The sequence below is a fragment of the Castor canadensis genome, chromosome 9 (genome assembly GCF_047511655.1).
Source record: "Castor canadensis chromosome 9, mCasCan1.hap1v2, whole genome shotgun sequence".
In the NCBI taxonomy this organism is placed as follows: Eukaryota; Metazoa; Chordata; class Mammalia; order Rodentia; family Castoridae; genus Castor; species Castor canadensis.
The window spans coordinates 122,972,489-122,989,585 of NC_133394.1; the positions used below are offsets into that span (position 1 = coordinate 122,972,489).

The 17,097-nt window shown below is 35.6% G+C and overlaps 1 protein-coding gene across 8 annotated transcripts in view; it reads right to left on the reverse strand.

The window, feature by feature from the left end:
* Ube2k (ubiquitin conjugating enzyme E2 K) overlaps positions 1 to 17,097 on the reverse strand; it is a 56,931-nt gene that overhangs the window by 12,868 nt on the left and 26,966 nt on the right. For 3 of the 8 annotated variants that reach the window (XM_074042423.1, XM_074042425.1, XM_074042424.1), the window contains exons 2-4: positions 14,464 to 14,557; positions 9,253 to 9,311; positions 48 to 130 (exon numbers count right to left, since the gene is read on the reverse strand). The exons of 1 other annotated variant lie outside the window; for it this stretch is intronic. In XM_074042423.1, the coding sequence (XP_073898524.1) occupies positions 48 to 130; positions 9,253 to 9,311; positions 14,464 to 14,557 (236 nt within the window). Of the gene's footprint in view, positions 1 to 47; positions 131 to 9,252; positions 9,312 to 12,756; positions 12,823 to 14,463; positions 14,558 to 17,097 lie in introns of all 8 variants that reach the window. 4 more of the 8 variants (XM_074042427.1, XM_074042428.1, XM_074042429.1 and 1 more) reach the window with 4 other exon arrangements.

Below are 17,097 nucleotides of genomic sequence, written 5' to 3' on the forward strand. Positions count from 1 at the left end.
TTGTATTCCTATGACAGAGGGGATAAAGTAAATCCAAAATGTCTTACCATTGATCTTTCAGGATATCCAAACAAATAGCTCCTGTGACAGAACTAATATTAGGATGCCATATTTTAGTGATAAACCGGACCTAGAATATAAAGCATACTTGAGTTTTTAAATAACAGAAATAAAACATATAACGCTTAACCAGAAATACAAGAAAATTAACTCCTCAGATAAATGATGCAATACTTCTATTACATCATTTTGCCAAAGTGAAGGAAGGAGTGTAGAAGGCAAAGCACTCAGTAAACCAAATGTTGTCACTGACATACATTCTTTTAAACCTTTTAACAAATGGTTTTTACATTCAAAAATATCCAACAATTACTATGTGTTAAAACAGAGACTAAAATCTATTTGGGTAAAGTGGTACATAAAATCAAAATACAGACAGTAAGTGGCACCATTCCTAGTGTGAAACCAGTTAGAGTCCAGAATAGGTTTAAAGAAAAAAAAAAAAAAGAAAGAAAATCAATGCATGACAACATAGTAAAAGACTATATGTCATAACTTGTCTGTACAATTTTTCCCAAATTATTTTTTTTAGATCATTCAAATATTTGAAGGTCTATTTTGTGTCACGTACCGAAGACACACTGAAGCTTAGATTTTCAGAAACTTTCACCAACCAAATCACTACTTAGCAATACAGAACAAAATGCAAACTCACAAAATCTGATTAAAAATTATTTTTATATTAGCATACATTACCAGTATAAGGAAGGCTGGTGATGATTCCATAGATGAACACACAGTACTGTGAACAAGTTCACTTCTCTATTATATTCCCTTTCTTCTCTCCCTGATTCCAGATTCTTTTGTCATTTTTATTCATTGTGGCATTTCCCAACAGCAGTACATTGTACATATTAGATTGCTCATTTTTTTTAATTAGCATATATTGATTATACATTCTAAGACTGTAAGCATGTCACTATTGGTCTGGTATAGAATAAACCAACAAGTAAAAAAGCTAACTCTATGAAACCATGAGGAAATAAACTAGTACATTTAAAAAAAAAATTGTAAGATGTGGTGGTCAGTTGGTTGCCAGTGGCTCACACCTTTAATACCAGCTACTTGGGAGGCTGAGATTGGGAAGATCACAGCTCAAGGCCAGCCCAAGCAAACAGTGTGAAGACCCCATCTCTAAAATAACCACAGCAAAATGCACTAGAGGTGTGGGTCATGTGGTAGAGCACCTGCTTCGCAAGCCATGAAGCCCTGAGTTCAAACCCCAGTCCCACCAGGGGGGGGAAAAATTGCAGGGAGATTTTTAGAAGGGAAATAGGAGTGGGATGGAAGAAGGGATAAGAAAAAGTAATAGGAGGAAATATATACCATGCATGTATGGAACTACCACAATAAAACCCCTAACATTGTACAATTAGTATGCACATCATACATATACAGTTTTTTTAAAAAGTCCATCTGGTAACTGTACTGACTTTGATTCTCTTTTTTTGGCAGTACTAGGGGCCTCACACTTGCTAGGCAGGCACTCCAACCATTTGAGCCAATCCTAGTCATTACTGTTACTATTTCTTACACATGGCAGTGACTACCTAAGCCCAAATTATTTAGCATTTAATAGGTAATTACTATGTGCCATATAATATTCTAAGTACTTTACAAAAATCAATTCAATATGTGCCAAATTTTAAGTATTTATAATCAGAAGTTAAACAGATTCTATTTCTCTCTTCTTGTAAACTTTTTCCCTTTTTTTTGGATGGTACTGGGGATTGAACTCAGAGCCTACACCTTGAGCCTCTTCACCAGTTCTTTTATTTTTGTTGTTGTTGGTTTTGTGAAGGGGTTTTTAAAGATAGGGTCTCAAACTGTAATCCTCCTGATCTCTGCCACCTGAGTAGCAAGCATTACAGGCGTAACCCACCAGTGCCGGGATCTTCTTGTAAATTCTTGATTTATCTACAAGGTCTACTTTCTCACATCCTACTTACTAACTCATATTTAATCTAAAAAAGTCCTTTATATTTCTACCAATGACTTTAAAACACCTAAAACTAATATACATTTTCCATTTGTTCATTCTAGCTGTGTTTCATTATTTTTTTTTTTTTGGCAGTACTAGGATTTGAACTTAGTGCCTGCTAGGCATACACTCTACCACTTGAGCCATACTTTCAGCACCTTTTTTATTCTTAAAATAATCTTACTGCAAAAATTATGCATATTTGCCTCTCTTTATCTCCACTACTTAAGGCCCTTTATTGATCTCTCATAATTTTGGGGTTTTTTGCTGTTTTTTTTAATTGACAGTGTAAGCAGCCCAGGCTGGCCTTGTTCTCCTCTGCCTCTGCCTACTGGATGTCAGAAAACATGCCCAGCTCCATCCCTTTATGTGAACCTGGCCCTAGCCTATCCCTCAAATCTCAAATTTTACCTTCAACCCATATTCCACTCTCCTCCTCAAAGAAATGTTCTCAAGTTTTTTCCCTCTGTGTTTCATGTATGTATGTTTTCCCAATGACATACTTTTATCCATCTCAGATGGCTAACTCCTATTTATCCTTCAAGTTTCAGCTTCCATATCACTCATTTCTTTATCTGTTCCCACAGCATGCTGTACACTTTTTTTTTCCTCCCCTTTATATTATTGACCAAACTTCTACAGTCACAGACTCTGTGTGGTCTTCCCTGCAAGGCAATGTCTCTCTGCTACTTAAAGTGCCTCACACTAAAATGTGCACTTAATATTAAGGTAAACCTGACTGGAGATATGGCTCAAGCACCTACTCTGCAGGTGAAGCCCTGACCTCAAACCAGTTCCACCAAAAAAAAAAAAAAAAAAACTTGACTTAAAAAAAAAGCCAGGGGCCAGTGGCTCATGCTTGTAATCCTAGCTACTTGGGAGGCATAGATGTGAAGGAGGATTAAGGGCAGCCCTGGCAAATAGTTCTCCAGACCCCATCTCAAAAACACTAAAACACACACACACACACACACACACACACACACACACACACACAGTAGGTGGAGTGGGTCAAGTGATAAGAGCACCTGCCTAGCAAGAGTGAGGCCATGAGTTCAAAACCCTGGTACTGTAAAAAATAAACAAACAAACAAATAAACAAAATAAGGCGAACCTGGTATCATAGGGGTAAACAGTATCTCTTTCAAATATAGTGAAAGTCAGACTGGCGGAGTGGCATAAACAGTAGGAGCATCTGCCTAGCAAGCATAAGGCCCTGAGTTCAAACTCCTGTGCCGCCAAAAAAAATTTTATGTACATATATACACATGCATACACGTGTATATATACATATACCTAAAGTCAAGTTAAGACTTACAGGGCTATGTACAACAACTATTTCTTTGTAACACATATAGGCACAAATTTCACCTCATAAAGATGCAAAATCACCACTGCCATTAACATGAATGACTCAAGGAAGTCGCAGCATTGTATAATCTAAAACAAAGTAGTTCAATATTCTCAACAAGATTGGAAAACAGTATTAAACTATTACTTAACATGCCAAAAAGATTACAGCTTAGGCTACAAATGATCTCAGAATGGATGAATGTATATATTGGGGCTTTTTTTGTTTGTTTTGTGATGCTGGAAATTAAACCTAGGGCCTTGTGCATGCTAGGCAAGATCTCTACCACTGAGCTACATCACAAATCCTGTACCTTCTTAAGGAAAGAGTCAGTTAAACATGATTCTGCACAGATACATATGCAAAACCAAAGACAGAACAGGACCAAGAAAAGTATCACACTAATTTTTACTCTATAATCTACACTTGGTAAAAAACTGGATTAGAAATGACCCAATAAAGAAATTTATTCTTCAAGAGGACATTAACCCTAGATTGTAGGAAAAAATGGCCACTCAATTATCCATCAATACAGACGTTAAGTAACCATCTTATAAGCAGTTTTGGTCTTTGGTTTTGTTTGTCTTTGGAGTGCTGGGGTTTGAACATAGTGGTAGAGCCAGGAAAGAGTTCTACAAATTGTCACACCGTCAATCCACTGGGGGTACCGTGCGGTGTGCTGAGAAAGGGTTTTATATGTAACCCAGGCTGGCCTTGAACTCATGGTTCTCCTGCCTCAGCCTCCCAAGTGCTGGTATGACAGGCATGCAACAGCATGTCTGGCATATAGTTTTGTGAGATCTAACACTCTATCCAGTGTTTCTTTCTCACTGCTTTTTTATTAACTCCCTCCTTTCATAGATTTCCTCACTGGGTTCTCAAACTCTATGTTACCAACAAGCACTCCTGAACACTATTGTATTCCTCTATACCCAACTCATATCCCCTCCATTCTACCACTTTTTTCCCCATAGTCCTGCCATTTCTGGACATTAAGAAAAATACAGAACCAAAAGAACTTGGTAGGAATGAAGTATAAAGAGCAAGTAACAGTACAGTAACACATGCACTATTTGAGTTATATTTAACTGATCATAAAACATGTAAGAGATGGTTAGTTATAGCAAGTAAAGTCTCCTTATTTTCACATAAGAAATGAGTATCAGTACTATCTGAAAACTTCAGATAGGGAACATTCAAAGACTAAAGACTATACACACAGAAGATACTAAATGCTATCAGACAGAAATAAAGGGAACAATTTTTTTTATGGTACTAGAGTTTGAACTCAGGACCTCACACTTGCTAGGCAGGAGCTCTTACCACTTGAGCCACTCCACCAGCCCTTTTTCGTGTTGAGTATTTTTGAGATAGGATCTTGAGAATTATTTGCCAGGGGCTGGCTTTGAACTACAATCCTGATCTCTGCATCCCGAGTAGCTAGGATTACAGTGCCTGGCTAAAGGGGACAGGGGACAATTCTTAATTATCTATACTGGCAACTATCAGTAGTATTCTTATCTCTTTCCACAAGATGCATCCTACAATTCATTCACTCTTTAGTTCAACAAACATTTCAGTTCCTATTTCAAAGTAGATGTGAGTTCACATACCCATCAGGAACGTTCAGTTTGAGAATGAAACTCAAAGACATTACGTTATTTAAAAAGCTGTAACTCAACTTATTACACAAAATAAACCTTTATCTTCAACATGCATGCACAGGCAGAATGATCATTAACAATTATTGGAACTGGTATTTACTATTCAATTTTACACATAAAAGTATATTTATAGCTGGAGATGTAGCTCAAATGGTAGAGTACCTGCCCTAGTAAGCACAAAGCCCAGGGTTCAAACCCCAGTACCACAGAAGGAAAAAAAAAAAAATGTATACTTATAAAGCAAAGGAAAAAGAGGAAAATTCATAACCTGATTTCCCACACAAGCAAGGCAAATCACTGAGATAATTCTAATATAATGGTTTTTCTCACTAGCAGAAAATGTAAAATTTACTCTAGAAATAATATTGGTTGTCCACAATCAAATTCCTTCTACATTATTTCAGCTCATTCAAATGTATTACTTTCTTTGTCTGAAAGTAAACCTTCTCTTCTGGTCAGTAGTTTATTGCAGAATAATAAAATATTCCGTGTCTAGCAAGTTTAAGGACCTGAGTTCAAACTCCAATACAGCCTTAAAAAAAAAAAAAGGAAAATAATCTGTATCTATGTTAAAATAAGTGAATGTAAATATTTAATGTTTTCTCAAGTTTTAACTACAGCAGTATAACAGGTCCCTGCCCCCCCCTTACCTCAGGAAGATACATTACAGGACCTCTAGTGGATGCCCCAAAACGAAGACAGTATTAAACACTATGTACACTATGTCTTTCCTATCCATGCACATTTATAATAAAGTTTAATTCATAAACTAGGCAAAAGATTGTAACAATTAATAAAATTAAAACATTATACTTCTAATGTTATTTAAAACTTAGGAATTATTCTGGAACTTTCCATTTAATGTTCCCAGACATAGGATGACCATAGGTAACCACAGAAAACAAAACTGTGGGTAGAGGGGCTCTACCATAATATGGCAAAGTCCCTAAAACACCCAGTACCAGGCAATTTCTTTGCAGGTATTATAGAAAATAAAGGCAACACCTTATGAGACATAATTCACACAATTAAAGTGCACGACTTCACTGAGATGGGGGTATAGCTCAGTAGCTCAATGGTTGGCATGCACAAGGACCTTGGTTATATTGCCAACACCAAAACAAAAAAAAGGTGGGAGCCACACCTTCATAATATTTAGTATATTCATAGTTGTGCAACTATCATGTTAATCTCATTTTTGATCTTTTTAAAATTGCCTCAAAAGAGGTAATGTGCAAAGCTCTGTTTCTTACTTTTTTTTTTCCTTTGTTACTGGAGTTTGAACTCCACACTTTAGCGTTTGCTAGGCAGGTGCTCCGGCATTTGAGCCATGCCTCCTAAGGCCCTACAATTAATTCCCCTTCGCTGGGAGGGGAGGGAGTGAATTTAATCAAAGTACATTATATGCATATATGGAAATATCACAATGAAACCCCTCTGTGTAACTAATATATGCTAATAAAATAAAACAAAAAAAAGTAACCCTACAATCATCAGCAGATACTTTCTCCAACCCATGTTCCCCATCCCTCAACAGGCACCCATCTACTTTTTGTCTCTATATATTTACCTTTTCTGCTATTTCATACAACTAAAATCATACCACGTACGGTCTTTTCTGTCAGGTTTCTTTCATTTAGGAAAATGTTTCAAGGCTCCTGGATGTCAAGCATTTCTCAGTACTTCATTACTTTATACAACCAAGTGGTATTCCATGGTATACACATAACACATTTTCTGTATCCATTCTTTAGTTGATGGAGTTTGGCTTGCTTCCACTTTTTTTTTACTATTATGAGTGGTTGTAACTTAATGGCTTAATGCTAGCAAACATTTACCAAGTACTGGCTCTGTACAATATAAGAATAACATAATACATGCTTAAGTATTATGTTAAATCTCAGGCATCATCAGTTATTCAAGGTATTATTTTAAGTACCCCTGAGAAAGAAAAAAATTATTAAATTATGATATGCCATCCACAGAAAGATGCACCCTGGTTTGAGAATGTTAAAAACGTGAAAAAATGTTCCAGAATTATTGATGTTCTTTACATGGGTTTGTTCTTTAATCTCTGTAATCCTAAAGATTTTAAAACAAATAAGGAAATGAAGCACACAGTCATTAGAAATTTTGCCTCAAATTACAAAGCTATTAAAATGAAACCAAAAGACTTGAACTCTGGTTGACTGTTGCTGTACAGGTATATCCATGGCTTCATTCCTTCCCTATCTATCAGGACCAGAAAAGCAGAGCCCACTAATTTAACACATGGGCTCTCAAAGTCTTAACACAATCTGACCTCTACTTAATCTTTTAAACTTCAGTTACTTCATTTATTAGAGCTATCATAAATACTCTTTCAGGAAAGACACGTAAGTCTTAGCACAAACAAAGTGACAGGCACTCTACCACTTGAGCCACTCTACTAGCCCTTTTTTGTGTTGGGTATTTTCAATATGGGTTCTCTCCAACTATTTGCCTGAGGTGGCTTCAAACTACAACCCTGATTGCTGTCTCCTCTGAGTAGCTAGGATTACAGAAGTCAATAACCAGCACCTAGCTGTTTTTTGGGTTTTGTTTTTTTGTTTTTTTTTTAAAGAAAGGACCTCACATGCATGAGGCCCTGAGTTTAATTCCCAATACCACAAAAAAAAAAAAAAAAAGAAAAAGAAAAAAAAAAGGTATTGCTATGTAGCCCAGGATGGCCTCAAACTCAAGATTCTCCTGCCTCAGCCTCCCAAGTGCTAGAATTTGGTGGGACTCACAACAGGCTTGTATCAATTTGTAAACCAATAGGATAAGTGAATAAATTCCTGAACACTCTGAGTGACCATTACTATATGTTCAAGAACATTATACTATTAAGAATTACAGATGATACACAGGTATGAAAGACATGGTCCTTGACTCCAGACCAAAAAAATCTAGTGAAAGACATTTGCCCAAAATAATACAGGAATTGCTACTGTATGTTGATACTATGTAAATTATATAAAATACCAGTGAGAAGAGAGAAACACTTTATGGGTACAGCTTACTGGAGGAAGTGTTATTTTCCCAGACTTCCAAAGAAAACTAGAATTTCAAACACCAGGGATAAAGCTACAAGTGAAAGTGACATTGAGGCACAAAACAATAAACATCATCTACAAGCAGCAAATAATCAATGCTGAAAAATGAGACCCATCTTGTGGGTGGAAATGGTAGAAGATTAAAGTGAAAAATAAAGTTGGGGTTAGGTTGTAGGAGGCTTTAAGTATCAAGGTAAGGAATTTAGACTTTCTTAACAGAGCAAGAAAAGGATGATGATCCAAACTGCTCCTTAGGAAGACCAAGCATGAGTAGGAGTGGCAAAGAAGGAAAGGTGATTAAATAACAGGCAAAACAGGGAAGTAATAAAGTCGAATACCTAAGCTAAAGTGTTGACAGTAGCAAAAGCAGAGATATAAAGGAAGCGTTTTGGGACTGGGGGCATGGCTCACCTGCCTAACAAACATGAAGCCTAAGTTCAAACCCCAATACTGTCAAGGGGAAAAAAAAAATTGAAATTAAGGAAGTGGTTCAATCAAAAACTAAAAGTTTTTGGCTAGGTCCACTTGTTATACCTGATCCTAGGATATGAATATTCTTACCATTCATCACAGCTGCAATTACTTCAATTACTAGCTTATTATTATTTTCTAGTGCAAGAATGTTTGCTCCACGAAAACAGGGACAGTGTAAGGCTTGCTGCTATACTATGCCTTTGGCACATAACATTCAATTTTTTTCTTCTTTGCACAAGGTGCTTGGGATCAAACCAATGACCTTACACATTAGGCAAGCATTCTATACCTGAGCTACATCCCCAACCCAGTTTTTGAATGAATACACTCTTCCCAAAAACACAAACTTTATTGAGGCAAAGAACCTCTCTCTTAAATCTGGGGATATTACAAACTTTCCAGACCTAGTATCTGAGCCATTGTACATGTGTATTGTATTCCATTACAGATCCATTACTGGCTGCCTTTGAGTAAGTTTGCTTTCATTCTAATGTCAGAAGCCATTTACCATTGCCTGAAATCTTACCCAGATTAAATTTCTGCCCAGTTAACAACACATAAGGCTATAACTTTAAGAAGCACTAAATAAAGCACTAATAAGAAATGTATTTTGAAAGTTCATGCACACGAAAAAGGTTTTTACAATACCTTAGGGGGGTTAAATGGATATGTTTCTGGTATTTTTATCTCTAGTTGGTATCTTCCTCCTAAAAAAAGGGGAGAAACAAAAACTGATGCTCAAAGAACTTTTCAAAACCTCTACTGTTTCATATTCAATTACAGCAAATTAATTTTAGAGTTGAAATCCACAAAAGAAATAAAAACCGTTAAAGATTACCTATTTCATATAGCTATATTAGTTTATCCAAGAGTCATACAACTAGATATATATAAATACATTAAATTTACAGATAATGCAATGCCAAGTGTTTCATTAGGACAACTAACTACTAGTACAGTCTTTTGTTTCCTCTACTCCACCCTGGTAAAAGTTCCTAAGTAACAGGGAAAAATTAAAAAGGCAAGAAGATATAAAGGAATAGACGGTACATACATACACAAGAGATAATGAACTGAAAAAAAAAATCTACTTTTGGCAAGTTCTCTTAAAGTTTCAATCTTTCAACTTATGCCTTAAGTTAAATACCAACATGTTTTGTTGAATATTTAAAAACAAAATCCAGTGATAAGACAAAAGACAGGCATTCTTCTCCTCTAAATGGGTTCACAGAATGCAAAATTTTACAAAGAAGTTGTCTTAACCAGTAATACTGTATATAACAGAAAGCAGCCAGGAGCCAGTGGCTCATGTTTGTAATCCTAGCTACTCAGGAAACAGAGATCAGGAGGACTGCGGTTCGAAGCCAGCACCGGCAAACAGTTTGTGAGATCCTATCTCAAAAACACCTAACATGAAAAGGGCTGGCAGAGTGGCTCAAGGTGGAGGCCCTGAGTTCAAGCCCTGGTTCCACAAAAGAAGAAAAAAAAAAAAAAGAAAAAGAAAAGAAATAACACCGTTTTGTATGGAAGTTATCTTGAGCAACCAGCAGCCAAACAGGCACTTATAAAAACTTTTGTGCCTTCTTATTAACTGCTTCTCAGGAAATTGTGAAGGGGGCAGTCTTGTACTAGACTAGAGGCTAGGCCAGAATGGATGCTTACCTGAGTAACTTTTCAATGATAAGATTGTATGATCCATCAACATACAATATTTACTACTGAAAAACGTTGCAGATAAAGCTGTGGTGCTGAAATACTTACAAAACTAAGGGCTTGTGCCTCATAAAACCAAGATACAGACTAAAACAAAAATTGGCCATGAGTTGATACTTATTAAGGTTGGCTGATTAAATACACGGAGGTTTTATTATATTAATGTTTTATATATACACACATATACATATATATATATCTGAAATCTTCCACACAAAAAGTAATATGAAAAGTATAAAAAAAGGAAAAAAAGTAATATAAAAATAAAAACTGTGAGCTAGGGTATTATCATCAAAATTCTATAAACTCTTTAAAAAATTCTGTAATTCAGCTCATGAAAACTCAAGCGGGGAACCTTCCTCAAGATATTCTGGATTCTCTCAAATCCACCTCTCTCCCTTGTTATGAATGGATAACTGTGGATCTTGGGAGAGCATTTCACTTGGTATCACGTTCTTCAAAGATTTTTTTTTTTTTCTTTTTTTAAAGGCAGGATCTCTCTATATAGCTCAGGCTCAAGCTTTGAGATTCCCTTGCTTCAGCCTCCCAAGTGCTGGGATTACAGACGTACACCACCACACCCAGCCTTCAAGGACATTTTTAGTTCCAATTCTTCTCAAAATTTTTTAAAAGAGTGCTCTCTATTAAATAATACATGACTTGACTGCCTGAATCTCAGAACATATTGTAGCAGTAAAACAAACAGAAAAGTAAAATAAAAAGTAGGTAAGAGAAGATACCTAAGGAAATTTTGTAAACACAGAGTTAACTACATTCAGAATTATAAATACTAGCTTCAAAGTCAGGTGTAATAAATGGGCAAGTAATATGTAGGCTCTTATTTTCCCTTCCTAAGAATCTCTCTTTGCTTGGTTTACTTTAATATTAACATCTCTATAATCTGTCATACAATGTTCTTTTCTCTTGAATGTCCAAAAACAACTTAGGAGCCATGCCAGAGCCCAGAGATATTATATAAATACTGGTGGCCCCTAGAGTCTATGTTCTATCATCTTTGTCTTCCATTATTACCTGACAACTTTCAATATGTAACCACTGTAGAATTAGCCATAACACCACAGTCATGTACCACTTAAGGATTGGGTATGTTCTGGCAAATGCATCAGTAGGCACATTACATCATTTGACAAATATCACAGAATGTCACAAGGCAATGTAATCTTAAAGAACCACCGGTATAAAGGTGGCATGTCACGACCAAAAGTGTCATATAATCAGGGTACATTAACTATAATACCTTCAATATAGAACATTTACCCTTTAAAAATAGCTTCTTCTTGTTGTTTCTTTTGAGGTTTTTTTGTTGCTGCTGTTTGCTTATGAAGAACCTGCTATGCTGCCCAGGCTGGGCTTGAACTTCTGAGCTAAAAGATTCCTCCTTCCTGCCTGCCTCATCCTCGAAAAAAACAGGAATTGTGGAGATGAGCCACTGTACCCAGCTTTAAAAATAGCTTCCAGGGCTTGGGAGATAGTTCAAATGGTAGAACAATTACCTAGCATGTACAAGGTCCTGGGTTTGATCTCCAGCACCAATAAGTAAGTAAGTATCTTCCAATATTAAAGATTTATTAACTTCAACTAGGCATCAGTGGCTCATGCCTGTAATCCTACCTACTTGGGAGGCTGAGATCAGGAGGATCTCAGTTTGAGGTCAGCCAGGACAAATGGTTCTCAGGACCCCATCTCCAAAATAATCACAGTAAAATGGACTGGAGGTGTGGCTCAAGTGGTAGAATGCCTGCTTTGCACGTGGGAAGTCCCGAGTCCAAGCCCCAGTACCACAAAAAAATAAATAAATAAAATAAACTTTAAAGTTAACTTACTCCAAAGGGGAGGAGGAAGAGAAGAAGAAATGAGAATTTCTGAACTATCGACAATAATTCCATAAACTTTTAAGTAAAAAAAGACTCAAGAACTAAATTGTTCCTTTGCTACTAAGTTATTTATGCAAAAGAAAACTGAGCTAAGCATCATGCAGTATGTCAATTTTTCCATGCAATATTCTACCACCCAATCTGATTATTTTTAATACATAAAATGGCTTCCTCATTAATGTCATAAACAGTTCAGCATTCCATATGTAAACTTTGCTCTCATTTTTAAATTTAGACCAAAAACAAAAGGAAGAAATAACACTTGCCCAGCATGAAAACACTGGGTTTGACTGACAGCACAACTTTGGGGGGGTGGGGAAGCCTCAAAAGGTAGCAAGACCTCTGCAATAAGCAATGTCAAAATATTTGATCCATTTCTCTATTAGAAATAAAAATTTATACCCATGAACGATGCTTTTCCTAAACAAAATGAACAACTCTTTCAACAGCTTCGTGAATTCAAGATAATCTCAAGTATATACCCAAAAAATGCATTAAAACAAAAGCAACAGCAGAAACAAAGCACTTAAAATAACCAACTTACCTCTAATATCTCAATCATTCTAAAAACAAGGATACATTAAAAATTCATCTACTCTATAAAGACCTGCTAAAAAAAAAAGAGCAATGAACATTCTATTTACCTATCTATTTAGCTCAAGAAACGCCTTGTTTCTAATATATACATTGCTAGAAGAACTCTATAGATTCACAATGCTACTGCCCAACTACTCTTTTGGGGTTTTTTGGGGTGTGGGTTTTGGGGGGAGAAGAAGCACTCAAGATTGAACTCAGGGCCTTGGACTTCCTAGGCAGGTACTCTACCATTTGAGCCATATCCCAGTCCTGCCCTACTGTCTTAAGAGACATCTAAACAACCTGTAAAGGCAATCAAATGATTATGGGGCTAGAATGTAGCTGTTGATACAGTGTTTGCCTACCAAACATGAAGCCTCAGATTGTACTCCCAGCACCACCCAAAAAATAAAAAAAAATTACAGCCAAGCACCGGTTGTTCATACCTGTAATCCTAGCTACTTGGGAGGCTGAGGTCAGGAGGATTGAGGTTTGAGGCCAGCCCGGAAAAATAGTTTGCAAGATGCCATCTCCAAATTAAGCAGAGCAAAATGGACTAGAGATGTGGCTCAAGAGGCAGAGTGCCTGCTTTGCAAGTACCAAGTCCTAAGTTCAAATATCACCTCACCCCCACCCCAAAAAAAAGAATATTAGTTTTTCCTGTTATTTTTGGGTAACTGTTCATTAGAGAATTATAGAACCACCACGTTCAAGGTAATCACAGCCATGACTTGTAATATTTAGTCGATCCTAGTTCACTAAAACAGAAAGTGATTATAGTCTTTGAAGCCAAAAGCTATCAGTCAAATCACAGCACTTCCACTTCAATATCTGACCTTAAACAACTTATTTAACTTCTCTGAGCTTTAAGTTTCTTCATCTATGAACCAGTGTAACTGTACTTACCTCAGAGGATCTGTTGTAAGGAATGAATGAGAAAATACATGTAATGATCTTACAAGAGCCACCACATATTCTACTATATGCTTTCTATTAAATATTTCTATTAAACAAGTATTTAAAGGAATCTTGGTTTTCCTCCATGATCCAAACTTACAATATTCATTCATGAAGGTTTGCCTAAAAAGAAACTGAAATGCTGAAAAGCTGTTTCCTGCATCATATCCCCAATACTATGTTTTAACATAAAATAGCTACAAAGTATTTGTGAATGTAAAAAAGCTGCCTTTCTTAAGATAATCACTTAACACTTTCCAAAATAAAGAATATTAAGTATTTGGACTATAATCTACATGAAGACATGAGCAAATAATACGATGATAAACAGGGAAGAGGAGCGTTGAAAACAAAAACATTTTATTAGTCAGAAATTTGTCAAGGTTTGATATAAATACCATATGAAGGGTGACTGAGTGTCCGCAGTCTTATGTATGACAGAGGCTTAACATTCAGTTTTATTCTATTAAACGCTAACCTGCATGACCTATAACTGGGTTCTGCAAAATCTAGGGGAAACAAAAAAATTAGCTAAAGTTCAGTAAGAAAAATCAATCTAGGTAAGTGATTAAATGTATTATTTTAAAAACTACAGGATATCCCTAAGCCAAATGAAATTACCCTTCATGGAGTTTATAGATGCTCAAGATAATTCTGATTTTGTATTTCAGACACATTTTAATATGCACAATATTTTGACACAGAAAAAAGTACTTGCCTTCATATGGTGTGTCTGGAGGTCCTGCTATTTCTCCTCTTAATTCTGTAAAATTCTCATCTACAAGATCTACTTTAATTTGATTTTTGCTCGTCTTAAAAATAAACAGAAAATAAATGTTAGTTAAGTCATCAAGAAAAAAGCCTACTTTAAATATTATCTATAAAAAATTCTGAACCCCCCTTTCATAGATTTATCTACTCTAGTAAAAATAAACATTCTGTGATTTTCTAGGACTTAATTAGCCAGTTTTAAAAATATTTACTAAGAAATTTTAACTTCAATGTTTTAGTAAATTAATACCACTTTGAACAATAGTACGATGACTTATTGACATTATAGGATTGTATTAGAGAAAAATAGTAAACAACGTGTATTTTAAGTTTTCCAGCTCCATGTGTGTGAGGTCCAAAGTGATTAAGTGTGATCATTTGTAGATGGCTGCTGAGATGCTGTATCTGCAGGCTAGGGGAGGGTCTGTCCACATCAACAGAAAATCTGGTCATTAAAAGCCATTTAAGCCATCAGCTCTCACTTGAATTAATCATGACAATTCTAGATATTAACTGAACTACTATACCACCCACCAGAATGGTGAAAGCTCTAAGCATTTAATCAATTTTCCTTTCCATGGCCAATTCTCAAAGCATAAATACCTCAGGAGAATCTTCTAATGCCTCCTTTAATTGCTTTTCTGCTTAGTTTACTTCAATGGCAACTACCTACTACCTAAAACTGATTTCTTCTTTACCTGAATCTACTTACTTTGCACTTAATGCTTCCCAAAGCACTTTGGTATCTATAGTATCCCTCAGTGTCTTACTCTGTAACAGTCTATTCTGAGTCATGGTGACCTTAAATGATTCAGAAAACCATCCAGTGTGATTCACATTAGCATTCCCAAGTACCTACCTGCCTGCAAATAGGGTCTCCATTTGTATTCAAATATCTGTGCTAATATACTATAGGTCTATATTCTATATTCCTAATAAGAGTAAAATCTTACCCTTTTCTCAATTTAAACCTAAAGCCCAGTGCCTCACGCCTGTAATCCTAGCTACTCAGGAGGCAGAGATCAGGAAGATCATGGTTCGAAGCCAGCCTAGGCAAATAGTTCCTAAGATCCTATCTCAAAAATACCCATCACAAAAAGGGCTGCTGGAGTAGCTCAAGGTGAAGGTCCTGAGTTCAAGTCCCAGTACCACACACACACAAAAAAAAAAAAACCCTAAAGAACTGGTATACAAGTTATGTTTTTATGTTTTCTTAGGATTCAATATTTTTACAAAAGTGACACATTTCTACTTTTATGGGGAAAAAAGCCTCAGACAAGATTACAATAGTAATTTTTGTGCTTTTGGACCACCTTTTTAAACGTGCTTACTAAATGGATGGTGTAACAATTACTGTTTTAAGGTTCTTGGCTTTTCTTTTCAACCTCCATTAAGTGATGCCAGCAGTTTTACTTTTTGTTTACAAAATATTTCTAATATAGAAAATGTAACTTACATATAAAAATATGTAACTTATAACCTAAATTTAAAATGTCATGACTCCTAATTAATATAACATAGGATTTAAAAACTTACATGAATTTTTAAAGCATTTTAATTAGTAGTGGCTTACTTCATAACATCTTTCATGTTTGGGATTAAACCATTTCATATTTTTATTGAAAAAGTGAAATTTCATTATAAATATGCATTATGAGCAACTTCTTCCTTTACCCTAGAAAATCAGTATTCTTAGTATTTATGGTAGAGAAGGAAATGTACTTTTAGCAAAAGTAAAAGTATTTTATCCAAAGGGTGCACAAGAATGAGTAACATGGTACAGTGCCTGCCTAACAATCATGATGTCCTGAGTTCAAACTCCAGTACCACAAAAAAAAAACAAAAAAAACCTACTGAATACTATTAACAAAACTAGAGGCATTTGACTTTGGCTAACCAATTTAAGAAACCACAAGTACTAACTACATACTTAAAATTTCTGCTCCCAAATTTTCTAATAATAATAACGCTCATCATTCCACAATCAATCTCCTCTCCAAAATGAAGTGAATAATCTTTTTTTTGGGTGATAAAGGGGTTTGAACTCAGGACCTTACCCTTGCTAGGCAGGCTCTCTATAGCCTGAGTCACTTCCCCAACCTAAAAAGAAGTAAATAAAACTAAATTGTAAGGATACAAAAGAAGGATTAAAGTTTGGGGGAAGGACGGAGGAGATAATGCAGATTAGAAAAGTTGCTTTCCAGAACAGACCAATTAATCTCAGTGAGATACTAAATATTTATTTTTAAACCTTTGTCATTATTTCTGTTCACATTACTCCCAAATTATAATTCAGAGAAGAACTGGATCTTTTTTTTACTCTAGAGAGAGAACACTAGTGAATGAAAAATTTACTAAATCAGCTCAAGAAAATACAATAGTCACAATGAATCCCAGTATAAAAGAGGCATTTGACGTGGTCTAAAGTAGGGTTTTTGTCTGCAGGTAACTAAAGATAAAAGAAAGTGAAAAGTTAAACACAAGGATTCTTCACAGCTCAATTTTCTACCAAGTAATGATCATCCTTTATACCTCCAGTTTGATTGAAACATCCAATTATTTCACAATCTAAAACTCAAAT